Source organism: Oryctolagus cuniculus, chromosome 4 (assembly GCF_051225735.1).
Source record: "Oryctolagus cuniculus isolate XC-2025 breed Fujian yellow rabbit chromosome 4, ASM5122573v1, whole genome shotgun sequence".
NCBI classification, from domain to species: domain Eukaryota; kingdom Metazoa; phylum Chordata; class Mammalia; order Lagomorpha; family Leporidae; genus Oryctolagus; species Oryctolagus cuniculus.
The window spans coordinates 121954014-121980344 of NC_142870.1; the positions used below are offsets into that span (position 1 = coordinate 121954014).

At 42.8% G+C, this 26331-nt stretch overlaps 1 protein-coding gene across 2 annotated transcripts; it reads right to left on the reverse strand.

The window, feature by feature from the left end:
* On the reverse strand, positions 1–25976 carry MFSD1 (major facilitator superfamily domain containing 1). 2 transcript variants are annotated; one of them, XM_008266399.5, is made up of 16 exons: positions 25713–25976; positions 23914–23966; positions 22873–22985; positions 21938–21980; positions 21553–21620; positions 19145–19253; positions 15251–15353; positions 12579–12677; positions 11815–11926; positions 10441–10497; positions 9965–10121; positions 8344–8441; positions 7499–7611; positions 4930–4977; positions 3517–3574; positions 1–1688 (listed from the first exon to the last, which is right to left on the reverse strand). In XM_008266399.5, exons 1-16 carry the CDS (start codon positions 25873–25875, stop codon positions 1685–1687), a joined length of 1398 nt encoding a protein of 465 aa, XP_008264621.3. In that variant the 5' UTR covers positions 25876–25976; the 3' UTR covers positions 1–1684. The 2 variants fall into 2 exon arrangements, with proteins under 2 accessions (XP_008264621.3, XP_008264622.3); XM_008266400.5 differs by lacking the exon at positions 1–1688 and having other exon boundaries at positions 3513–3574.
* Positions 25977–26331: the final 355 nt, after the last annotated feature.

Here is a 26331-nt window from a genome sequence, read left to right on the forward strand (position 1 = left end):
TTTTTCATTTATGCATTATTCAAAAATATTTATTTTGTGCCTTTTTGTGCTAGGCACAATGGATACAATCATTATTAATAAAACAGACACAGCCCCTGCCCTCATGGAGCTTACAATCTAAGGAAGACAGAGACACTTGCACCATCAAATTCTTTATTATAAACTGAGGTAAGCCAAAAAGGAGAAGTACAGGGTTTTTCAAAGACCATGGGACATTTAGAAGAACCTCACTTAGCCTGAAGGGTCTGGAAGAGTTTCCACAAAGAACAATGGTTCTGGGCTGGGGCTAAGGTTTTCTGTTGTAAATCAGGTGCCCTCAGGTTGTACAGAACCCTAGAGAAAAACCTTCTAAACAAAGGGAACAGCTTGGACAAAGCCCCTGAGAGGCTACTTGAAAACATGGAAGCAGCTCCCTCTGGCTGCCCACAGAGGCAGTGGAGTGAGGCAGGGGCTAGGCCACAGGAGCCATGCAACAGCAGCGCCCACTGCCTGCACTCTGGCTTGCTGGTGTAGCTGCCATGTTAGCACAGAGCCCACAGAACATACGCATGCATGATGACACCAGAAACTCTAAGTCAGGAAAACATGATGTCCATGAAGTCACCCTGCATAAGGAATGCATTTCCAAGCATAACAATGTCATGCCACACATCTTACATAAGACACTCAGCTAAACACAGTGATTCCGTATATGCTTATATCTAAAATATCTGCAAGCCCACAGGGAGCAAAACACATGGAAAAGTCCTTGACTTTCATTAATAATGTGCAAAGTCTTTAGGTCTGTCAGAGAAGCGTTATATTGCAGTTTTATTTAACAAAATCAACAAAATGGTAACTTAAAAGTCCTACACTGAAGAAAAAGCCACTTGTGACTTTTCAGTGACAGTAACAGGCAAGTTTTCTTTATGCCAACTTGGGTTTTCTTACAGATAATCTTCCACATGAATAATTACAATCGGTGTTTCAGTATATTTTAAAAACCAAAAGTTAAAAGATATCAGGTATTTCTTTTTTGCAGTAATTTTATTTATCCATCTAGATAAGAAATCATCACCATAAGTGAACACTTTTGAGTTATTAGAGCATAAGGAAAAAGCTACAGAAAGTTTGTACTATAAAATTATGTCCCTAAGTGAGCAGGGTCCCAGTAACAGGTAAAAACCTAAAAGAGTCACAGCTCAGCAGCCTTCAAACCCAACGGAGAGCAGGGCGCCACCTGCAAGTGATGGTGGGGGAGAATTCAGAAAGATGACTTGCTCACATTCCCCATCACAAAAGGGAACGCTTGTTACAATGCCACTGCTGGCCGTGCAAAACGGCCTTGCTGTCCCCCTCAGAAGTTTTCTTTCCTGCTGTAAGATAGAGGAAAGATCACATCCCTAAGGTATCTAATGAAAATCCCGGTATTTTCCATCATTTACTTCCTGAAGTTCCCTGGGATGCTGCGGAGCAGTTTTCCAAAGTGCTCCCTGTTGACAGCCTGCTCTAAAGGCGAAATCTTCAGCCGCAGACAGCACAGAGACACAAGCCAGCAGATTCACTTTGCAATAGGTCATCTGAAATACAACTTGCCAGTCCATCATTTTTCCTAATGACTAAGCTCTAACTTTAAAAAAAAAGAGGAGGTTTTGAAACCAAAGATGTGTGCAATCCATTTTCATAACACAGCCCTTTAAATTTCTCATCTGCAAAACAAAATGCAGTAAATTATCAAAAAGTAGAAGAAAAAACATTAAGTACTACCTGGCTTAGAGAATGAAAAAACTGTAAGTATTACAAGACATGTAGGGTCAAATGTTAAAAGTTACACATTATTCTGGATAATTGTATATCATCTTTTGTTTTAAGGATTTATTTGGGCCTGGCACTGTGGCACAGCAGGTAAAACCACCACCTGCAGTGCCAGTATCCCGTATGGGCACCAGTAGAGTCTTGGCTGCTCCACTTCCGATCCAGCTTCCTAATGCACCTGGGAAAGCCGCAGAAGATGGCCCAAGTGTTTGAGCCCCTGAAGCTACAAGGGAGACCCAGAAGAAGCTCCTGGTTCCTGGCTTCAGATCAGCCCAGATCTGGCCATTGCAGCCATTTAGGGAGTGAATCAACAGATGGAAGATCTGTCTTTCCCTCTCTGTAATTCTGCTTTTCAAATAAATACATCTTTAAAAAACAGGTGTATTTATTTATTTGAAAGGCAGAGTTACAGAAAGAGAGAGAGAAAGATCTTACATCCACCGGTTCACTCCCCAAATGGTTCTCTCCAGGGCTGGGGGACAGGCCTAAGCCAGTAGCCAGGAACTCTATACAGATCTCTCACACAGCTGGTAGGTGCCCAAGTTCTAGGGCTGCTTTCCCACACACATTAGCAAGCAGTTGGATTGGAAGCAGAGCAGCTAGGACTCAAACTGGTGCTCATATAGGATGCCAACATTATGGGTGGTGGCTTAACCCACTGTGCCATGATGCTGGCACCTGTGTAACTCTACATGATCATACAATAGGGAATCAATATAGAACATTTAGGCAATACGAAAAGCAAGAAAAAATCCTTATAACCTTTCCATTCAGATAGCGTTATCAATACTTTGGAGTTATTTTTTTCAGTATGTTTTTCATATTATATGCAAGTAACTGAGTTTAAGGCACATCTATGCTGCACACTTTACCTTGAGTAAAGTTAGAATATTATATTTGCATTTTTATATTTTTTTCTTTAACATGGTATGTTAAATATCTGGGAATTAAAAATCCTTCTATGGGGCAGGCACTTGGCCTTGCAATTAAGACACGGCCTGTACAGATGCCTGTGTCCCTCCTGGAGTACCTAGATCCAATACCCAGTACCCATTCCCAATTTCAGCTTCCTGCTAACATAGACCCTTTGAAGCAGTGGTGATGCCTCAAGTGGTTTGGTCCCTCCCACTCATGTGGGAGACCCGGATTGAGTTCCAGCCTTCAGGTGCAGCCAAGCCCACTGCAGGCATCTGGGGAGTGAACCAGAGGATGAGCCACCTCTTTCTCCCTCTGTCTCTCCCTCTCTATCACTCTTTCAAATAAATAAAATAAATCTTTTAAAAATTGGTCTAAATGTAATATCTTGAAACAAAATGCTAATATTTGGAGCCGTGCTGTGGCGCAGTGGGTTAATGCCCTGGCCTGAAGCGCCAGCATCCCATATGGGTGCTGGTTCGAGACCTGGCTGCTGCATTTCCGATTCAGCTCTCTGCTATGGCCCGGGAAAGCAGTAGAGGATGGCCCAAGTGCTTGGGCCCCTGCACCCTCATGGGAGACCCAGAAGAAGCTCCTGGCTCCTGGCTTCAGATCAGCTCAGCTCCAGCCGTTGCAGCCAACTGGGGAGTAAACCAGCGGATGGAAGACCTCTCTCTCTCTCTCTCTCTCTGCCTCTCCTCTCTCTGTGTAACTCTGACTTTCAAATAAATACATAAATCTTTAAGAAAAATGCTAATATTTAAGATTTCCAAAATAAGGGTAACTTTTCTCCCTTTTAACACTTACTCAGTATGGGACATTTTCATTTCTTCCCTTTGTCTTGCAGAATAATTTAGATTCCCTCCTAAAGCAAAAAATAAACATAGAATCTTTTCAATGTAAGTATTACAGGTAAACTTCAACCATACACACACCTACACAAGCATTTGCACAGATATGACTCCCTTTTAAATATATATTTTATATGTAAGATGATAAAATAGTTTATCCATTGGAATCTTCCCAAGAGAAATAAATGGAATTCTCAAAAGATACAAATAATCACTTCTTAATTTCAGCTTTTTGTTTTTTCAATTTGGACTTATGTATCACTTAAAGTTTTGTTAACTGGGACACCATATTAATATTCAGTAACAATAACAATACAGAAAAAATAAAGGAAATAACCAAAAATTAAACAGTATATGTATTACATTTTGCTAAATATCTAACAGACTTTGGCAGTAAGCAGTAAAAAAAATTATAAAGGCAATATCAAAATTTTATAAAAAACAAAAAAGCACTAATGCATACACTAGTAAATATCAGCAAAAAGAATCTATAATTTCTAATTCTAAACCAAACACTTTAACACTTTTAATTTTAAAATATAAACTGCAGCTATACATTTGCTTATTTTTAAAAATATATAGGATAATAACATAGGAAATGGATTAAGGTTTCCTCTTTTTAATGCCATAATTGTTTCTGCTAATATTGAAGATAACATCTCAACGTTTATATTACAAGACAAACTGATCTGCCTAGAGAATAACAGAATGACAGCAATTTTAATAAATGTGAAGGTCAAGAATATGTAATTCAAATAAGATCAAAGTCAGCGAACTCAAAAGGCTTCCATAGCCTTGGCAACTCATGACAAGAGCCTAGGGAGATTACTGACACCATAAACAAGAGTGTCAAATTGTTAAGTCAACAACAGGAGTCACTGTGTACTTACTTCTCATGTGGGATCTGTCCTTAATGTGTTGTCCAATGTGAAGTAATGCTATAACTAGTACTGAAACACTATTTTACACTTTGTGTTTCTGTGTGGGTGCAAACTGATGAAATCTTTACTTAATATATACTGAATTGATCTTCTGTATATAAAGATAATTGAAAATGAATCTTGATGTGAATGGAATGGGAGAGGGAGCAGGAGATGGGAGGGGTGCGAATGGGAGGGAAGCCATTGTAATCCATAAACTGTACTTTGGAAATTTATATTTACTAAATAAAATAAAATAAAAGAAAGAAATCGAAGAAAAATGAAAAAAGAATATGTAATTCAATATTATATAATCAATATGTGTTTCTATCACTATGGGCAGGGTCTTTATTACATATACTAACCCTTAAAAGATATGCAGTCAATCCAGAGACCCCACCAGAGAAGTCAACAGAGTTTGACAAGAAAATATCAGCCCTTGTACTCACCTCGGGCACGATCCACCAAATAGAGTAAGACCACAGATAAAAGTGACACTAGGAGTGAAGAAACACAGGGCTCTTAAAAATACATATTTCTTCTTCATGATTCCTATGTAATCATAATCACAAAGTAAATCTTAGATACAATCAACCCTTTATCAACTGGCATTTAAAACACTATTCAGGTTTTTTTTTTCTAAAAGTACTGAAAATAAGTTATATAGCATTTTCTCCACAGGCCACTCAGCCCTGGAACTGCCAGGCCACAAAGGGAAAAATGAGCAGGTATTTGATGCAGCAGGTAACAGGCCCCTTGGGACACCCATATCCCCTATAGGAGTGCCTGGGTTCAAATCCCGGCTGCTTCTGATTCCAGCTTCCTGCTAATATGCACCCTGGGAGGCAGCCGGTGATGGCTTGGGTAGCTGGGTACTGGCCACTGCCATGGGAGACTCGGAGTGAGTTCTGGATTCCTGGCTGCAGCCTGGCCCAATCCCAACTGTTGCAGGTATTTGGGGAGTGAACCACATGATGGAAAAGCTCCCTGTCTCTGTGCCTTTCAAATAAAATGAAAAGAAAGCAATTTTAAAAAGGAAAGAAGATGCTGAGACTGCTGCAGGAGGAGAGGGAGCCAACCCACCAGCCTGCGTCTCCCCCTTCCTAAGGGCTGGTTCTGGCCGGCGCCATGGCTCAATAGGCTAATCCTCCGCCTGCGGTGCCGGCACTCCGGGTTCTAGTCCCGGTTGGGGTGCTGGATTCTGTCCCGGTTGCCCCTCTTCCAGGCCAGCTCTCTGCTCTGGCCCGGGAGTGCAGTGGAGGATGGCCCAAGTGCTTGGGCCCTGCACCCCATGGGAGACCAGGAGAAGCACCTGGCTCCTGCCATCGGATCAGCGCAGTGCACCGGCCACAGTGGCCATTGAGGGGTGAACCAACAGCAAAGGAAGACCTTTCTCTCTGTCCCTCTTTCTCTCTCACTATCCACTCTGCTTGTCCAAAAAAAAAAAAAAAAGAGAGAGAGAGAGAGAGAGAAAAAAAAGGGCTGGTTCTGCACAGCACTTCCCAACCACCCCTGCCAGTCCCCAGGCTGCTTCTCATCTTACAGAAAGCCAAAGAGAGCAGTCTTTGGGGGGCTTAAGTCTGAAAAATATGTCTATTTTATAGGTAAATAATTAAATATTTGTTAAATTTAGGTTCCCTCCTAAAACAAACAAACATAGAATCTTTTCAATATAAGTATTACAGGTAAACTTCAACCATACACACACCTACACAAATATTTGCATAGCTATAACTTCCTTTTAAATAACAGAAAAGCTACAAAACATGATTTAAAAAATAGTCTGTTTCTTAAACTGAAATAATAAAAATGAACTGAAGTGGCACCGGCCCTACGGTGTAGTGTAGCCTGCATCCCATACGGGCACCAGTTTGAGTCCCAGCTGCTCCACTTCCAATCCAGTTTCTTGCTAATGTGCCTGGGAAAGCAGTGGAAGATGGCCCACATGCTTGGGCCCCTGCAACCATGTGGGATACCAGAAAGAAGCCCCTGGCTTTGGATCAGCCCAGCTCAGGCCGTTGCGGCCATCTGAGGAATGAACCAGAGGATGAAAAACCTCTCTGTCTCCCTTCTGGGTGTGGGTGTGGCTGTGGGTGTGTGTAACTCTGCCTTGCAAATAAATATTTTTTAAAAAATGAACTGAAACATAAAAGACATCGATATGGTATAGCAGAGTATTTTTTGATAAACACAACTTATGTATTTGGTAAAGATTATAAAAAAATGCTGAGTTTTTCAACTGTTTCCTAATGCTTCCTAATTTTAACTAATGAATGATTACAGGTAAAAATTAAATGACTAAAAATTAAAATTTGATGAATAATTTATGAGCATTCACATCTAAATCACACCAGTGTCCACAAATCCACTCTAGGAACACATTCAGGATCTTTTAAGGTTGAACATGTTAAATGTTTTTCAAAATTGTAATTTTTTTGAAAAGTAGAGAGCAATAGAGAGAGGGAGAAGGAGAGGGAGAGAGTGTGACTATCATCCATCCGCTGGTACACCCCCCAAATGGCCACACAGAAAGGGCTGGTCTAAGCCGAAGCCAGGGACCTGGAATTCCTTCTGGGTCTCCCGTGTGTGGCAAGGACTCAAGCACTTGGGCCATCTTCTATCGCTTTCCCAGGCACATGAGCAGGAAGCTGGATCAGCAGCAGATTAGCCAAGACTAAGCAGGGCTCCGATATGGAATGCTGGCTTCACAAGCAGCAGCTTAGCCACCACACTAGAATGCCAGTCCCCAGAATCATAAACATTTAACACAGAATATGAACAGATTCCACTTCTGCAGAAAGGACAGGATCTCCTGGAAAATGCTTATAAATTGTCAGAGAGCTAGAAAGTCTCCAGCTGTAAAACTGGAACTCAGGCTAAGCAGGAATTGGGGAAATTCTAGGGATTTGGTTTCAGAAGGGGCTGGGGAAAGAACAATAACAACAAACCTCAAAGTACAAATGAGAGCATTCTGCTGCGTGTTCAAAGAAATGAAATGCTGCCACATGGGGTACTCACAAGAAACACAGGCTATGAAGAAAACTTCTAAAAACAAGTATCCCCGAGTATCCAGTATCATGCCAGCAATGATGGAGATGACCGCCAGCCCGAGATTCTGAATGGACTGCATGCTGCCATTGAAGAAATACACAAACACATTTCATTCATACCTAGACTAACACTTCGGCATAAATGTCAGTATCTGCAAACAACATACTATCAGTGTTAAGAGAGGTTTTCAACCCGGCATGACTTGATCAGCCTTTGTTTTTCTAGTCCATGGCTATTTCTGCTGCGAGACTGTCAGGTCAAAGGTGAGAGAGCAGCCTCATTACGTGCAGTGCACACTCCCACCTTGCTACTGAACAGAAGCATGGGCTCCGTGAACACCCACCATGATGTCGTTTCCCTCTTTTACCTTTTTGGGACTCAGCTTCTCACTGAGCTGCCCTCAGATCAACAGTGATGTCAGCAATCGCCCCTTAGGAGTTAGCTTACCCCACTCCCTTGCTGCAGGCACGGAGCTCATTTGTTGCCACAACAATATCTTAGAGAGACTGATTTTTCCAGTATTTCCAGGGTCACAGCTGTCCCAGAGCCTGAAGACAATCAGACTCAGAGGCCTGGAGTTTTGTGTGACCAAAAAATTGATAGAGCAGAGGGAGGCAAAGGAGAGGACTATTCAAAAACTTCAGGGGAACAGAAGTAAAAGGTAGGTTCATTTTGCTGCAAAATGCCTTAAAATTCATGCATATAAGAGCTCCTCAAAAAGTTCATGGAAAAAAATCAACAAAACATCTAATGCCATTTTTCCACGAGCTTCTGAAGTGCTCTCATACGTGAGGGACAGCATGCATACTTACAAGCCATATGCAGTTCCCAGCTGATGCTCAGGAACTACAAACGCCACCATGGGCCACAGCGCACAGGCCAGCAGCGAATACGACAGTCCCAGCAGGCACTACACAAAGCAATATGCAGAGAGGTAAAAAGTCTGACATTAACAAAAAGGGACTTTTCCTTCTATGTAGTAGCTCATATATGAATATTCAAGTGAAATTTATTGTGATTACACTAAAACTCATCTTCAGAATATAAAAATCTATCCTGGCCCTCTCTCACAGTATCCCTCCAGGGTCAAGATACACACTGACTTGGCCGGCGCTGCAGTTCGCTTGGCTAATCCTCCACCTGTGGCGCCGGCACACCAGGTTCTAGTCCCGATTGGGGCGCCGGATTCTGTCCCAGTTGCACCTCTTCCAGGCCAGCTCTCTGCTGTGGCCCGGGAGTGCAGTGGAGGTTGGCTCGAGTGCTTGGGCCCTGCACCTGCATGGGAGACCAGGAGGAAGTGCTTGGCCACTGGCTTCGGATTGGTGCAGCGCCAGCCGTAGCAGCCATTTGGGGAGTGAACCAATGGAAGGAAGACCTTTCTCTCTGTCTCTCTCTCTCTCTAACTCTGTCCAAAAAAAAAAAAAAAAGATACACACTGACTTAATCATTTTCACTTGTCATCACATTATATACATGCATAAGTGGCGAGGGCCCAGGGTGTCCTCAAGACCAAGAAAGATAATATAAGGCTAATATGCAAGAAGTTCTTAACCAAGGTTTCAGATAAGCTACTTTTCCAGTTTTTATTAGGAACTGCAAAGTAGGCAACCAAGGCAACATCATGCCAATAGACCACTATCCTGCCTCTGGGTCCTCAACACCCTGCAGGAGAGCACAGCACCAAACCCAGAAGCTGCCACCACTGTCTGTGAAGCATCACCCAATGCCGACTCTTCCTTCCATTATGAAAGAAACCTAATGATCTAAATGTAAGTAAGAACCACCCACACCTACCAGATTGGCCAGATTTACAATACTGCCAGTGCTCACTACTGGCAAGAATACTAAGCGATAGACACTTCTGTATACTATTGGTGCAGTTATAAACAGGAACAAAGTTATTGGAAAAGCTCCATCATCTCTATCAAGATGGTAATCGTGCAAAGCTTCTGCCGCAGGCTTCTCGCCTCTCAGAATCTGAACTAAACCTGCAGGAAGACTTCTAAGGAAGGAAATTCCTACCAAGTGTACAGTAACAAATGCAGCACTTCAGCCTGTGGTCTTATTCTTTTTTATTTTTTTAAAGATTTATTTATTTATTTGAAAGACAAAGTGACAGAGAGAGGTAGAGACAGAGAGAGAGGTCTTCCACCAGTAAAACAGACAGACATTCTGGTTTTCACAAGGCTATTCTATTTCAAATTCTACTTCCACTATGAGCCTTCCCTGCTAAATAAGCCAAATGACATAAAAATACCTTATGAATAATTTAAATCATCCTTTTAAAAAATTACCCTGAGGAAACTGAAACCAAGTCACTGTTTCCCTGCTGTCACAGGCACAGCCATGTGCCTGCTGAGCGCCAGCGGACATAGAGCTGACGGAGTCCTCGCTGAGTCCCTGACCCCAGCCCAGGGCTTACACAGACGTTACCATGGCAATCCACGGGTTCCACATCGTAAAGGCCAGCATCATGTGGGACACAAGAGTAGCTGCTACTGCACACAGGACCCAGATGATGTTCTTGCCTGTTTTATCCACTAGGAGCCCGAACACTGGAGACATGGGCGCTGATATGACATACACGATACTGCCCAGGGACACACAAGAAATTCAATGAAATGCATCACAGCTAAAAGTAAACATTAAAGATGTCCCTAACAATGCCTAACTTATTTAACATTCTTCTAAAACAGTCATCAGAAAATAGAAATATAAAGAGTAGCCCAAGACTTCTTTGCTTTTCCATTCATACAAAGATGGCCACTGGGATTCAAGTCCCACTACAGTCTTAGTTTCACACTGTGGATATTAGGTTACATACATCTTTTTTGCCTCCTACAACATCTGGTTATAATTTAAGACCCACGCTTCACATGCATTAAGCATTTACAGAATTAATTAAATACCTGTTAATTGCACTTGCTGCCTGCGAAGAAAATCCAAATTTCTCTGTAAAGAAAACTCTAAAATTAAAAAGATAGAGAAATTAGCACACTGGGTAGAACTCTGCTTTCAAAAACTTAAGGCAAAATAAACACGAGTAAGGTAACTTCATAAACTTGCCTTTCTTCACCTTATTTCTGTATTTTGTAAAGATTTATTTATTTGCAAGAGCAATAGAGAAAAGAGAGGAGACTGAGAGAGAGAGAGATCTTCTATCTGTTGGTTCACCCCCAGATGCCTGTAACATCCAGTGCTGGGCCTGGCCAAAGCCAGGCTAGGAAGCCCCGAGTAGCCAGACTCAATCCAGGCACTCTGGACCTGGGATGAGGGCACCCCAAGCAGTCAGTGGCTTAACCTGCTGCATTGCAACACCTGCCCTACCACTTTCTTTAATATTTATTTTCAAGCAATCTGCAAAAGCTTAAGTATTCATGTAAATATTTCAGTAACTGAATAAGATATAATGCCTATTTTTCAGAAAGCCAAATACTGCTACAAGGAATAAGGCTGCTTCCCTTCCTTAAAAGCAGTACTAACAGATTCTCTGCTAAATATTAAATAGGGCTCTTGTTTCAAATTACTTAAAACGACAGCCTGAATTTACAGGTTATAAAAACACATTCATGCATGGCTCTATGAGAAGCAGAAGATAAAACAAAAATGAATTTGTTTTGAATCCTGTATTAAAGTCTGGCAAAATTAGAGCCCTGGCAAGCAGAGATGCACGCTCAGTATGCCAGTAAGTCTCCATGTTCAGTAAGAAACCACTTAATCAAGGAATCAATGGGAAAATAAACAAGAATAGTAAGGCAGGTGTTAGGTCTGGCGGTTAGGATGCCCACATTCCATGTCTAAGTTCTATTCCCAGCTGGGATCCTGACTCCAGTTCCCGCTAATGCAGACCCAGGGATGTGGGTCTGTGATGGCTCATGCAGTTAGATCCCTGCCTCCCATGCGCTAGACCCGTACTGAACTCCTGGCTCCTAGCTTCAGCCTGACCCAGTTCTGGCTGTTGGAGGCATTTGGGAAGTGAAGCAGTGGATAGGAGCTCCAGCTCGCTCTTGCTCTCACTCTCGTTCTCTCTCTCTGCCTCTCAAATAAAAATAAATAAAAGAATACTAGTCCAAAAATCAAATATTAAAACAAATCAATATTATGAATCAAAAACTGTTGTTAGGTATTCCCTTAAAAGACTAAGAAAAGCAGTTGTATCTCATAAAACATTTCTTATATAAATATGAACCATAACCAGAGAAGTAAAATATACTGCTACATTTATGTAATTGAGCTGTCATTATAATTTAGCCAGGAAAAATGGAATGTTAAGAAATACTCACTTTCCAAGTCCAATGAAAGGGAAGACCACGACATAATAGCAGACACAGATGACAAAGATGAGCCACAGTGGCAAGGAGAAGTCCTTCACATCTGTTAATTTGATAACCTCCCCTGAGAGCAGAAAGGGAGGCCATCATCAGCATGGCTGCGCACCCCAACGAGCTTCCCACCGTGGCCAATGTTTTTTTTTTTTTTTTTTTTTTAGTTTGTACATTGTGCTTTAATTTCTGACATCAGAGATCGATGCAGTAAGATACAAGTATAAACTTTCATTGTGCATACAGAAAATAAAAAGCACATTTATACAGATTTAGCCCAACAGCTTATTCCCTTAAGAAAAAAGTAAGTTTTGAATTTAATCAATGTTATTTTTTTTAATCAAGTGATTAACCTTTGCAATTCAGTTTAAAAGATATTCTGCTAGTAGAATAAGCAAGCGACATTTCTGGGATGACTTACAAAGACACGAGAAAAAGCAGAACCTAAGTCTGTTATCCACCTTTCTGCTCCCTTCCAGAAATCACGTTAATTTTGCAAATATACAAAGCACAACTGAGAAGGTAAACTTTACCAAAATGTTTAAGGGGAAAATAATGTATCCAAAAATTTCGACAAGCAGAAACAAATTTGGAAGTAAAAGATAAAAAAATTATGTATTAAGCCACTGAGTTTACAATACTGTATTAGGAACTTATCTCATTATAAATTATCTCCAAAAGGTCAAAATTCCCCATAGTGCCACTTTATTTTCACTTAGACTCACCTGTTTTCCCTTGCTCTTTATGAAGGATTCTCTCTGCTCGCTGATCCAAATAGGCAAGAGCCAAGGCACAGATTAGGGAAAGAACACACGTTAAGCCCCCTATGTAAAAGAGAGAGATTTTTTAAAAAAGAGAATCAGACAAAAGACTCAAAAAGGCAACACACTGGAGATGGCACAGTGGGTTTAGCTGCGGCTTGCAATGCCAGCATCCCATATGGGTGCTGGTTCTTGTCCCAGCTGCTCCACTTCCAATCCAGCTCCCTGCTAATAGCCTGAGAAGAGCAGCAGAAGATGGCCCAAGTGCTTGGGCCCCTGCTACCCTCATGGGAGAGCTGGAGAAGCTCCCGACTTCGGCCTGGGCCAGAGCTGGCCCTTGCAACCACCTGGGGAGAGAACCAGTGGATGGAACATCTCCCTCTCTCTGTCTCTCCCTCTCTGTGTAATCTTTCAAATAAATAAATAATTAGAAAGAAAGAGGAGAGAGAGAGAGAAAAGAGAAAAAGAAAGAAAAGGTAACACATCATATAAAGAGCAGAAAATAAAGCAACTGCTGCTGACAGGGAAGACACTTACTGCCATGAATAAGAAAACTCAAGACAGAAGAAGATCAACACTCAACAGTCACCTTTACCGTATTATTTCTTGGTAGAAGGGTGCAGAAGAGAAGAAAAAGACTAGAACAAACTAGTGCAGTCTTGGAGTGCAGAATACAGGTTAAGAAAAGAGATGACCAATTAGTAAATCAGTCCTCATTTAATTCAATCTAAGCACCAATTGCTGTTAGATGAAAGAGGGAAAATAAGAAAAGTAGTTTGATTCTGCAGTCGCTTCATGGTCCTTTTAATGCCTTCCTGAATTCTGCAATCTATGTCCCTGCCCTTCAGCAGCCCAAAGGGCTCCACCTTCTCAAAGCACAGCTCCCGCAGGCTCTCTCCTATTTATGGGTTCAGCATTTCTCACTACTGCTGATTCTCTACCATCAAAACAAATAAGAATAAAGAGTAACTACAGTTTACACTTCCCACAACTCAGGAATGATTTTCTAAAGAAGCTTAGTAAAAATGAATGGATCTGGGAGTGGGCATTTGATGTAGTATTTAAGTCACTGCTTGGGATACCTGCATCCCATATCAGTAAGTCTGGGTTCAAGTCCCAGCTCTGCTTCCAATTATAGTTTCCTTCTAATGTACACCCTGGTAGGTAGTGGATGATGTCTCAAGTGGTTATATCCCACAAGAGACCAGATTGATTTTCAAGCTCCCAGCTTCTAGCCCGGCTGTTGTGGGCACTTGGGGAGTGAACCAGTAGAAGAGGAAGCTCTCTGTCTCTTTGTCTCCATGAATCTTTCATTGGCTGACATTGTATGATCCAACTGAAGAAAAAATTGTTGAAATCAGAGTCACTAGACAGGGTTCTAGTGCTGATTCTAACAAGCTGAACGATCTTGGGCACAAAGCTAAACCTCTGGGCTTCAATTTCCCCAGCTGTAAAACAGGAGGTTTTGACCTGGTGATGGCACAGGCCTTCTCTGGCTCTAAAATCTCTACTGTGGAGGAAGCCAGCCAGACACGAGAAACACTGGAGAGTAAGAAGGATTTGTTTTTGCTGCTGTTTTATTTGAGAGGCAGAGAGATACAAAGAGACGGAAATAAAGGAACAGAGAGACAGAGCTCCCATTCCAGTTTCCATATGGGTAGCAGGGACTTAAGTACTTGTTCCCATTAGTAGGAAGCTGGAGCGAGGAGGAAGAGACAGGACTTGAATTCGGGCACTCTGCTGTGGGATGTGGGCTTCCTAATATGCATTTTAACTGCTAGACCAAACAACTCCAGAAACAGGTTTTAAACAAGGCAAAGGATTTGAGAGGGAAGATTTGGAAGAAGATTTTAGAAACAGTTGCCTGTTTATGGTTCCCTCCCCACTGTCCTCTTTTTTTTACTACCAAGGAACTACACAGAATAAGGTGTGCAAATCTTGGGCACAGAGTTTTGACCCCACCATAGCACAGGTATCTCCAGAGCCCTGCAAGCAGCTGCATGCACATCGGACCTTAGTTAGACAAGTCACTGCTCAAAGGGAACCCATAGGGCCATACCCACTCCTCAGGGACCCACAGACCAATTAGCACCACAGGAGGGAATGAAGTTTTGGTTAAACACCAGCAATTTTACACAAAAGAAAACTGAGACTCAAAAGGTTAGCTTTCTTGTCTAAGATGACAGAACTAATTGGAGCCAGCACTAGAATGTAGGTTCCTGACTCCCAACCTGGAGGATTTTCAACCATTTTACATGTATGACTACTATAAAATCAGGGCTCTCTGGGTGCACTGGCTGAATTTGATCAAAGGGAAACAACCCTTCCTGCTGCTACAGACTACCAAAGCCTCACATACAGTTTCCCAGACTGTTCTCAAGACATCTCCATAGAAACTAGCTCTTTGTAGACATGAGATACAAACGACAACAGTGAAGCAGACGAAGAGGAGTAAGAGCCTCCAGCTCAGGAAAGTAGAAATTAAAACGCAAACTGCGGCTAAATGGTTGGTTATTTATAGTTAGGTCAAAAAGCAAGCAAACTGTGGAGGTAAAACTATAATCAAAGCACTCTGCCACCAGATGTCTTGTGACAAGCACTCAGAGACAAGAAGCAGGACATCAGGATTCACTCACCAATCATAAGTGTCACCCCAAGGGTTGTATGACCAGCAGAACCCAGTGAAGCTTCAACCTTAGAATACAGCCAGCCCATGAGGTTCATGTTTACTGTACTGCCCTAAAAGAGAAGGGGGGGAGGGAATCAACAGAATTTTCAATGATTTATAGCTCTTGTTCAGGAAAAAAGGATTGCATGGCTTCAAGAAATAAGTATGGTTAGAATCCAGAGTAAGCAAGACATAATTAAAAAATAAAAAAAAATTAGAAGGAAACAACTAAAAAACTAAGCTAAAGTCATGGATAAGGTTACTACACCAAAAAAATACCTATTTATTAGAAAATGCTAATATCCAAAATAGCATAGAACATTCAGAACTTCCTAGCAGCAAAAGCACTAAGGAAGCATGAATTAGAACATTCACAGAGTACCTACGACAAAAATATACAGTAGCTCAGAAAAAATAAAGTTTCTCCTGGTACTAAAATCTGAAGAAAAAAATCCTTCCTTTAAACATCCATGAAGAGGATAATGAACATGACATGACACTTATTCATTTACTAGCAATTAGCCCCTATGATGTTTCGACCACTGTTTCAGCTGTTGAGAAAATAATGAAGAACAAAACTGAAAAATACCCAACTTTCCAAAAGCTTACACATTAAATGCATTTAATAATATATATTAGCTAATATATTAAATAATGCTAAGTGCTTTCAAAAGTCAGGAAAACAAGAGAGGACGGAAGAAGAATATAAAACCAGGAGGGGAACCCTTGCTGCAAACATGACTCAGTATGGAGCTATGAGGATATCTTGGGGAAGAACACTCCAGGCAGAACGACAACCAACACAGAGACCCGGAGAGGCAGCCTGCCTGACACATTCAGGGAATGGTAAGGAATGCAGAGGCCAGACAGCATAAAGGAAGAAGGGAAAGCTGAAGGCAATGTCCCCAAAGAGGCAATGTTGGGGAAGGGGGCTACAGGCAATAATGAGGACTTTCAGCTTTTATGCCGTGTGAGATGGGAAGCCAGTGGGATTGTGAGGAGAGAAGGCACCAGGTCCACTTTGCCTTTGACACTCTCACTCTGGATGCTAGACAAGAGTACTTCAAAAGGTTTGTGGACAGTGGAACTAAAAAGTAAGTTTATTTCATCACAAAAAAATTTTGAAATCCATGTGTGTGTGGAGTCTTCAAAAAGTTCATGTAAAATGTGTACTATGAAAAACTATGTGCAGATCTCAACAAAATTTTGCTCCCAAATAAAGTTATCTTTACATTCCATCTTCTGTGAACTTTTGCAGTATCCCTGTATTCAAAACGACTCAAAGAGGGAACAAAGGCTTCCCCAAGGGCTCTGGTTAGGGGGCTCCAGCAATTAGCCACACAGAAGTACCAGGTCTCAGACAAGGTGGGCCAGTGAGATGTGATCAGAATACAGACACATTTTTATGGGGGATCTGATAGGATTTGCTAGCAGAAAATATGTGAGGGGAGAAAGAGGAGCTCAGGATAACACCAAAGTTTTTTCCTGAGCCAGTGGAAGAAAGAAGTTGCCCTTATGGAGGATGAGAAAACCACAGCAGGAGGTGGTTTGGGAGATGGTGGTTAGAATGTCAAATGCTGAATCTGGAGCGTGAGAGGGGCATGATACGCCTACTAGACAGCCGAGTGGAAATGTCAAGTAGGCAGCTGCATGTGTGGGTGTGGAGTTCAGCAGAAAGGGCTGGACACGTGATATAAATTCAGAAGTGAGGAAATGCTATTTAAAATTGCAAAACCAGACAGGATTACAGAAGCTGTGAGCGATCAATAAAGGGAAGGTGGCCAATGACTAAGCCCCGGGGCTCTTCCATATTTATAGGCTGAGAAGAGCGAGAGAGAACCAACTAAAGAGGTAAAGAAAGGGCAGACAGAAAGGCAAGAGGAAAACCCTGAGCCTGTAGTAGGCTGGAACCCAAGACAAGAAGTCAGGGACAAGGGAGAATCCATTGTGTTAAATGCTGTTGATGGGTTAGACTCTAGTGAAGACAGAGAAATGAACATGTCCTCCACAATATTCTCACAGCAAAGACAGCAGCACATCTCACACGGCTCTTCCTTACAAAATGCTTACCAATGACATTACTCAAATCACCAATAAGATTAAACAGACCTACTGGAAATTTCCTCCAGTATCACTGAAAGCAAGCTTTTCAAAGATAGGAATGTTGCCTTAACACTCCTTTCCCTCTAAATGCCTGATGACCTGGCTTAGCAAATATCACAGTGATACTTGAAAGAATTCGCTTAAAAGCAACAAATTGCTAAGGAAAGCCAAAAGGGTGCTGGGCTTCCAATCCCTGGCTAACGCAGGGATTTTAAGAAAAATGAGAAGTCTGTTGCTCTCTTCAGTAAGAAGGAGGTATGTGATCCCAGTCCACATGTGTAAACTCGGACAAGCTCATAGCCCAGGAAACCGAAAAAATCATGGGGAGATAAACCCAGAACTTCTGTGACCATTCTGGAGGATGCACAGGGAGCAAAAGTGCAGAAAGACTCCATCCATACCATCCCCAATAGCTCTGTCCCAGAAGTTATTAGACACTGATCCACTAACTGCCACAGACACATCCTGACTTAGGAAAGACACATAACAAAACCTCTTGGAATAATCCTTGCAGATAAGATTTAGAAAATACGAAGAAACACACTAGTTTTCTGAAACTACTGAAAAATTACTAATTGAAATATTTAGCTATTTTGGATCAAATTGATAAAGTGAACTTCTTTAATTAATAGCCTATAATTATCAAAGCTATGATAAAATGGATCCTCTCTTATCCCACAGACAGGGATGCAAACACCCCAAGAGGACAAAGTGAAAACATATCTCAACAGTCCTCAGAGACCCTAACAAACCCTCTGCCTCACTAATTCCATCCCTAGCCACCTCACCCAAAGAAACAATCAGAGATGCAGACAAGATTTATAGTGTGTGTTAGACTACAGCAGTACGGGTAATAGTGAAAAACTGAAAAGAACCTGCATGTATAGAAACCTAGAAATACCCAGGAGGGAATATTTTATTAAAAACTCTTCACACTGGATTTCTTCTTCCTAAAGATATGTTACATCTTCATCACATGCATTAGTCTTTGAAAACTAATTTTTAATAGCAAGAATTTTTTTAAATTCTCTATTAGAATTAGGAAAATTACTGGGTGCCATAATAAAAACAGAATGCTGTTCCATTGCATGGCTGCCATCAGACCTGAAGCACCATGATCATTCTAAGATACAAAATCCCTGGAAGAACACTAGCTCGCTGAGACAAGTCCAGAGAGGCATGAATCCCACAGTGAAGGAGCTGGGCCCCGGCTCGTGTGGCTGCGACAACACAGGAAATGAGCATTCCTGACCAAGAACTTAAGAGCTGACCTCAAACGAGCATATGCTGTCACACAGCAGAGGTAAACAGTAACCAGAGGGGGCAAAAGTCAGAGCAATCAGTAAAAGAAACTTGTGAAGGGAGGTGTGTGTCATCACCACCTGAGGCCGGCTTTCATAAAGTTAAAGGAGTAGGTGGGCTGCCCAGTCCCACAGTGAGCTGTGCGGCACCAGAAGTGTGCAGGCAGAGCCTGTATGCAGACTTTCAGAGCAGGGATGCCAGCAATGGATAACAAACCAGGCACCGCAACTCACAAGATCCTTCCCTAAGTTGCACTCTTTGAATTAATGAACGTTCATTTAGCTACTTTTTACTAACATTGGAAATGCATTATTTAAAATAAACGCTATACTATGTTCTAGTGAAATAAAAATCAACATCTAATTCACCACACACAAACATCCTGTGATTCTTAAGACATGACTACACAATCCAATCCTCTGCTTCTTTTTTGGTTTCAGGTTGTCGTCATACTTACAATTCTAGCCATGCTAAGTTGGAGCCCAAACACCAGGTTTAGTTCTTTGCCTTTAAACCAACTCACAGCATATGTATTCTGGGCAACAGCTAAAGACTCCCCACCAATCCTGAAAATAGGAAAAGGAAGAAAAGTTAGTTTTTAAATACCACATTTATTAATTTAGACATTCCACTTATCTGCTCCCTCCCCTTAAATCTAGGTGGGCTTGTGACTGCTTCTGGGTCATAACAGGTGGCATCTGCTTTTCCCTCTAATATTCATGTGAGCCACTTTGCAAGAAGACCAACTGTGGACACGAGAAGGCAAGTTGCAGGGCTGGTGTAGGGGATAAAGCCGCTGCCTGTAGTGCAAGCATCCCATATGGGTGCTGGTTCAAGACCTGGCTGCTCCACTTCCGATCCAGCTCTCTGCTATGGCCTGGGAAGGCAGTGGAAGATGGCCCAAGTCCTTGGGCCCCTGCACCCATGTGGGAGACCAGGAAGAAGCTCCTGGCTTCGGATCGGCACAGCTCCGGCTGTTGTGGCCAATTGGGGAATGAACCAGTGGATGAAAGATATCTCTCTCTCTGCCTCTCCTCCTCTCTCTGTGTAACTCTGTCTTTCAAGTAAATAAATAAATCTTAAAAAAAGGAGAGAGAGAGAGAGAGAGAGAGAAAGCTGCACAGGGGGCCATGTTTAAGTGTCCCAGACAGCTGCCCTCCTGAGATGTCTAAACCCAGGCATCAGACGTGTGAGTCAAGGAGCTTCTGGATGCTTCCTGCCCCAGCCTTCCATGAATGCTACCAAATGAAGCCCCAGCCCATATTCCTGACCCAGAAAGTCCAGCTGCATCATGAAGTGGCTGTTCACACTTCTACATCTTGGAGTCATTTGAGAGGCTACACTCAACCGTGACAGGCAACAGGGGGAGTCTGCATTAGCACATCACCATCCATGTTGCAGGGTCGATTTTGTGAAACCACAAAGACTCACACTCGTCTGCCAATCAATCCCCCATGCACCTTCCATGTTTAACATTCTCCTACTCCCTGGGTTTCACTTTTCTGTCAGCAAGTTCTACGTACTTACCATTCCCACTCAAGGCCTTCAGCTAGGCACTTTCTCTCCTCCCTGTCCTAGCACAGCCCTCCTCACCACTCTGTCCTCATCCAAAGATACGTTCTTGCTCTTCCACTGCTGCAGATCTAACCCTGCTGGCAAGGGCCACTTTGTGCACGAGGCCATTTCTGACCACATTTCAGTCTCTGATCCCTTTTATACCTTCATGTACATTTGTGTTCTTCTCTCTTACTTAGAGTACTTTTGGGGAATGTCATAGGTTTACATGTCCCTGGTGTCTGTGAAAAGAACATGAAGGAAGTAATGTTTTTAAGACTAAGTTCTGGGGGCCAGCGCTATGGCATAGCAGGTTAAGCCACCTCCTGCAGCACCAACATTCCATATGGGCACGGGTTCAAGTCCTGGCTGCTCCACTTCCAATCCAGCTCCCTGCTAATGCACCTGGGAAAGCAGCAGAAGACAGCCCAACTACTTGGGCCCCTGCACCCATGTGGGAGACCCAGAAGCAGCTCCCGGCTCCTGATCAGCTGAGCCTCAGCCACTGTGGCCATTTGGGGAGTGAATCAGCAGATGGAAGATCTCTCTGTCTGCCTCTCTGTCTCTCTCTCTCCATTCTGTAACTCTGCCTTTCAAAAGTAAATAAATAAATCTTAAAAAAGAAAAAAAAAAAAGTTAGTTCTCTCATCTATGTCCCTTAGGATAAGAAGCGCAAGGGTGGACTCAGAACCACCTTACTGATGAGACACAGGGCAGTCAGTCTAGAGGTATCATGCTTTAAGGACTTTTGAACCAGGGGATGGACTTTGGCCTAGTGTTTAAGATACTGGTAAAGATGCCCACATCTCGTATAGGAATATCAGGGCTTAATTCCTGGTTCTGGCTCCAGATTCCATTTTGCTGCTAATGCAGACCATGGTAGGCAGAGGTAATGGCTTATGTAATTGGGCTCCTGCCACCTACATGGGAGACCTGAACTGTATTCCCAGCTCCCAACTTCAGCCCCAGTCCAGCCTTGGCCATTGCAGGCTTTTGGGGCATGAACCAATGACGACAGCATTTTCTCTTTCTCTCTCTCTCTCTCTCTCTCTCTCACACACACACACACAACAAATTTTGAATAACACTTCTAGAAAACTATTTTAGCATTCAAACCTCACTCATAGCTAACTATGATTATTCAAAATTGTTGCTTATTTTTACAAGAAAATTAAGATAACCAAGAAATAGCTCCATATACTGTAGCTACATTTAAAGGCTTTGAAAAAATTCTTCAGAAGAGACAATAAATTATTCTTCAAATCTTTAACTAAAATAATAACAGGTTAAATGAAATTATGTACAACTTACCCAAACACAAACCTTCCAAATTCCATCAGCCAAAAAGCATTAAATATTCCCCCCAGAGCAAAGATAACCTACAAAGTAGAATTTATTGATGATTCAGTAAGAAAGTAAATTCAAGGTATTCAAGACAAACAATGAATAACTTATGATAAATGATAACTCCTACCAGGGTTTTAATATTCCTACTTAGTAAGTCCATGGAATTAAAATAATACTGTTCATCTAATTCAAGGCTTAAAATAGACTATGTATTAAACAAAATAAGCATTTATAGACTCTGCTTATTTAAGCTATGCAGTCATTAACCACATCTTTGCCAACAGAATTAATTAGACAAGAATTCAATAGTCATTATCAAATAATCAATGAAGGCTTTGGCCTCCCTTACCTGTCCAATGCAAACAAAGCAGCTAAAAATTATTGTGCCCCACCTATTTGAGAGGGAGAGAAGGATAAAAAGTTCTTAATTTCTTTTTTCATCATCGTTAGTAAGTACCAAGTCACAAAAAGCTTGAGGTTCACGTAAAGAGAAATAGAAAATCTCACTGGGCTGGGGGAAGCACATATCACTTTTGTGCCAAATTCTGTACACTCACCATGTACACATAACTTTCACTGGCCTCATGACCACTTTGCAAGACAGAATTCAGAATCCTTATTTTACCAGTGAAGAAACAGAAGCTCAGGAAACTAAGCAAATGACAGTAATCAGATTCAGACTCTGGTTTGTCTGACCCAAAGTGGAGCAAAGTTTACCTTAGATAGCTGAGTTACCTCATTCTATCAGCAGGATTTACTAGTACAACCTTAACTGAGATAGCAATCAGACTTCAAAACCCAGTCTGAAGGCCAGTGCTATGGCATGGCAGGTAAAGCTGCTGCCTGTAGGGCTGGCATCCCATATGGGTGCCGACTTGGCCACTCCACTTCCGATCCAGCTCTCTGCTATGGCCTGGGAAGGCAGTAGAAGATGGCCCAAGTCCTTGGGCCTCTGCACCCACGTGGTAGATTTGGAAGAAGCTCCTTGCTCCTGGCTTCAGATCGGCACAGCTCTGACCACTGCAGCCATTTGGGGAGTAAACAGTGGATGGAAGATTTCTTTCTCTCTCTGCCTCTGGCTCTATCTCTGCCTTTCAAATAAATGAACAAATCTTTAAACAAAAAAAAAAAAAAAAAAAAAAAACTGAGACAAAAAATTCTTTTAAAAAATTCCTCATTCAGATTATCATCTTCAATACAAAAGTTTTATTCAGTTCTTCCTAGAAACATCTTAATCCAGCTCTGTATTTTCCTAACAATAAGTGAGGGTTTTTTCAGGCTTACCGTATTCCAAATACTCGGTCTATCAAAAAGCCACCAAAGAAACACAAAACTACATTGGGCCAAGAATACCAGGCATACAGCAGCATGAATTTCGTGGTATTCACCTGCATATCCTATATGGAAAGAAAATAAAACTATTTTTCCCAAACAGTTGATGTTTAACAACATATTAAAATTTAACAGTCTAAATAGAACATGAGTACATTATTCCTTCTGTCATGTACAAGTCACGAACTTCCTTGGAAATCTCATGAAAGCTATGGCACTCTGCCCCACAAAAACGGTCACACCTAGGAACCCGGGGAACTTTCTGGGTCCACACGTATTTCAGGACGTAGTGGATTCCAGGGCCCATGTCACTGACATTGGCCCTGTCTTACATATCCCTGTTCCCTCAGTGCTTCCTGAGGTGAGGACTCCTCACACACAGCAAAGGACAATCCCAGCCTACCCCTGTCTAGTCCACTCTTTCCACCCCTCCCAACTCCCACCTCCTTTCTCTCTCATTCTAGCAGGTAAAGGGTCAATCTATGCATTTTTACTATCCAAAGGTAAAAAACATAAAAGAAAAATGACTATGTAGATCCCCAAGAAACCATAAACATCAAATAAATTTCTTCAATACAAAACCAGACAAAAAATATTAACACAGACAATCCTCTGGAATCAGTATCCGCATCTTAAATACAAAATAACATCATCAACAACAAAATGCTGACAAAGGCAAAAAAGTATTCAACAAAATCACTGGTCATTCAGATGATTAAGCAATGAGCAAATGAAACAAAACAAAAATTTACTAGTATTTTGGCAATCCTGAGGAAAGAGCATACAACTATTTAAGGTATGAAACAATTTCAAGTCACTATAAATGAATTCCCCGTGTCAACTCATTTCAACCTAAGAGTACTGCTTGTTGCTGTAGTGACCACAGATGTTAAAATGAATTCGGTGCATACTTTAGGCAACCTGAGAGTTGATGTCTCAGCAGCTACAACTGCCCCAAAGCAAACAAAAGAAACAAGTGAAAAACTAACTTACCTGTTTAACCTGAGTCTGAAGGGCAGCAGGATTATCATAGCAAAAATAACTGCCTAGAAAAAAGAATTTTATATTTAATAATATTGTCTATATAAAAGTTTCAAGTGTATATGCACTATGGGCTCAAGGGCCGACACTATAGAAATTGCGGGGGATCACCTCCTTATCCACCAGTATTTTCTGAAATGTAGCCAAATAACTTTCTCAAATTAGCAGTGTGCGCATGCAGAAAATACTGGCAACCAAATTAAGGAGTCAAGAAGCAGCAATCAGCTGTCTTCCCATTTTACTTTGATCACGCTTCACGCATTAGTATTTCATTAGCATCATCATCAAGTAGTTATATTTTCTTTACTTAAAGCTACCAACACACTCTAAAAATTTTACAAACATCTCCAGCAGTTTGCTAATAATGTCAGCTGAGCTCACCACTTAATGCTGAGAGCAGAGCAATGGAGTTTAACTAGTCTAACTAAACCAATATTTGAAACAAGTTCTAGCTCTACCAACAGGATACTCGACCTCAAATAATTTAGCAAATGCACTGACAGGAGTAAAAAAAAAATAATAATAAAACGTTGTATTGTCTATTGGGGGTTTAGGAAAAGGAAGGTGTGGAGAGATGAGATCCATGCACTCCGATTCACTTATAAGGGAAAACAACTGAGAGTCGCGGTAGGCCACAGCATTGCCTCCATTTCCCCCACTGACTCTGCAAACACACGAGGCGGCAGCTTCAAAGGACGGAAAGTTGCCCTTAAGGATGAAGCTGGCTCCTGAAACTCAAGCTGATAACCAGTTCACCAAAAACAATCTGCTTCACTAGGAACAATTTTCTAAAGAAAAAATCTTGCGTTTTTTATTTAATTTCTTAAGCCTAGAAAGTCTGGTTTCTGCTTTAACAGCTTGCAAGAAAGGAATCCACTGTCCCGTATTAAAGCTAACGATGGGCATCCTGTTTTGAAAAACAGGGTCGGGGGGGGGGGGGACAAAAAGAGTCACAAAGAAACCAAACTCCAAAGCATCCTTCATGCCTATTTATGTATTCCAGCAACAGCTTAAAGTTAACCACCACGATGGTCCCAAGCCCGCAGCTTACCCACGTTCTAGCCAGTCTTTCACAGCTAACTACTATGAACATTGGAATACTTGAGTAAATTTAAAAACTGTAGACAAGGAAGGAAAGTTCTTTTTTTCGGAGTCATCGGATTTCGTAAGGGAAACCAAGCAGCCCCAAAGCCACCGCAAGCCTGGTCCAGTACGACTGCTTCACAGTGGCAGAGCGGAAGATGAAAAGAACACATCTACCCACCCACGAGAGCTTTCAGAAAGACACCAGGCAGGCGTCTCACAGAGAGGGCGAGAGACATCAAAGACTGCCAACTCAGTGGTTCATTTCAGTAAGAAAAGCTAAGGAAGGTCATTTCGGGTTAGGGGGCGGAGGAGGGGAGCAGGTCGTGTGTTTTGAACTCCGCTGAGCACACTGCGCCAGGAGAGGAGGCTGGAAGATCTGCGGTTGCCACCACATCGATGGCCCCAGGGGCGAGGCGCTGGCCTGAGGGCCTTGGAGGGGAAGGGCGCGGGACCACGCTCTTGCAGCTCAGCCCCACGTTCGGGACGCGGAAAAACTAGCAACGTCCCACTTGCCGGGATGGGGCCACCCAGGGAAAACAGAGGACAGCCAGGAGCCGAAGCCAGAGCTGTGCTGAGGCCCCGTGGCACCGGCGAGCTCGCTGCGGATCTGCCTCCGACAGAAAGTCAGGAATTCTGGATTAGCAGCCCCACCCCAGCCGGCTCACCAAAGCCCAGGAAGCACATCAGCAGCAGCACCAACAGCCGGTGCGCCAGGCGACTGGGGTCGCAGAGGGCCGGCAGCGCCCGCGAGGCGGCGGGGGCCCCTGGGTCGGCCTCGTCGGCGCCGCCCGCCAGCAGCGCCCTCGCTTCCTCATCCTCCTCGTCCATGGGCCTCGCGGGAGACCGAGAGGCGATGGCAGTGGAGACTCCGAAACCCGCAGGAAGCCCAGCCGCCAGAGGCCGGCGCAGACCGCGATCACGTGCCCACTGGCGCTCACGTGACTCCCCCAGCAGGTCACGCAGGGCTACGCTCACGTGAGCGGCAGTGGTCACGTGGGGCGGAGCCGGGGAGAAAGTGAACTAAGGTCTGCGGTCCAAGGAAGCGGTCTGCTAGGGTTCAGTCCCCTAGGCGTCTGTACCCAGCCTGCCATCGTTGATGGCCTTGTCCCTTTGTTTTCCTCCCCTGCTGTCACCTGCTTTCATTTCGGGACAAAGTTCTTGGGCCTCCCGCTCAGGCGGACCCTAGACTCCTCCTGAGAGAACCCACTTCCTCTCGGGACCCCAAAACTCCGGCCGCCCCCATTCCGCCCAGCACCGCTCTCCCCAGCATGTGAATATGCTCTG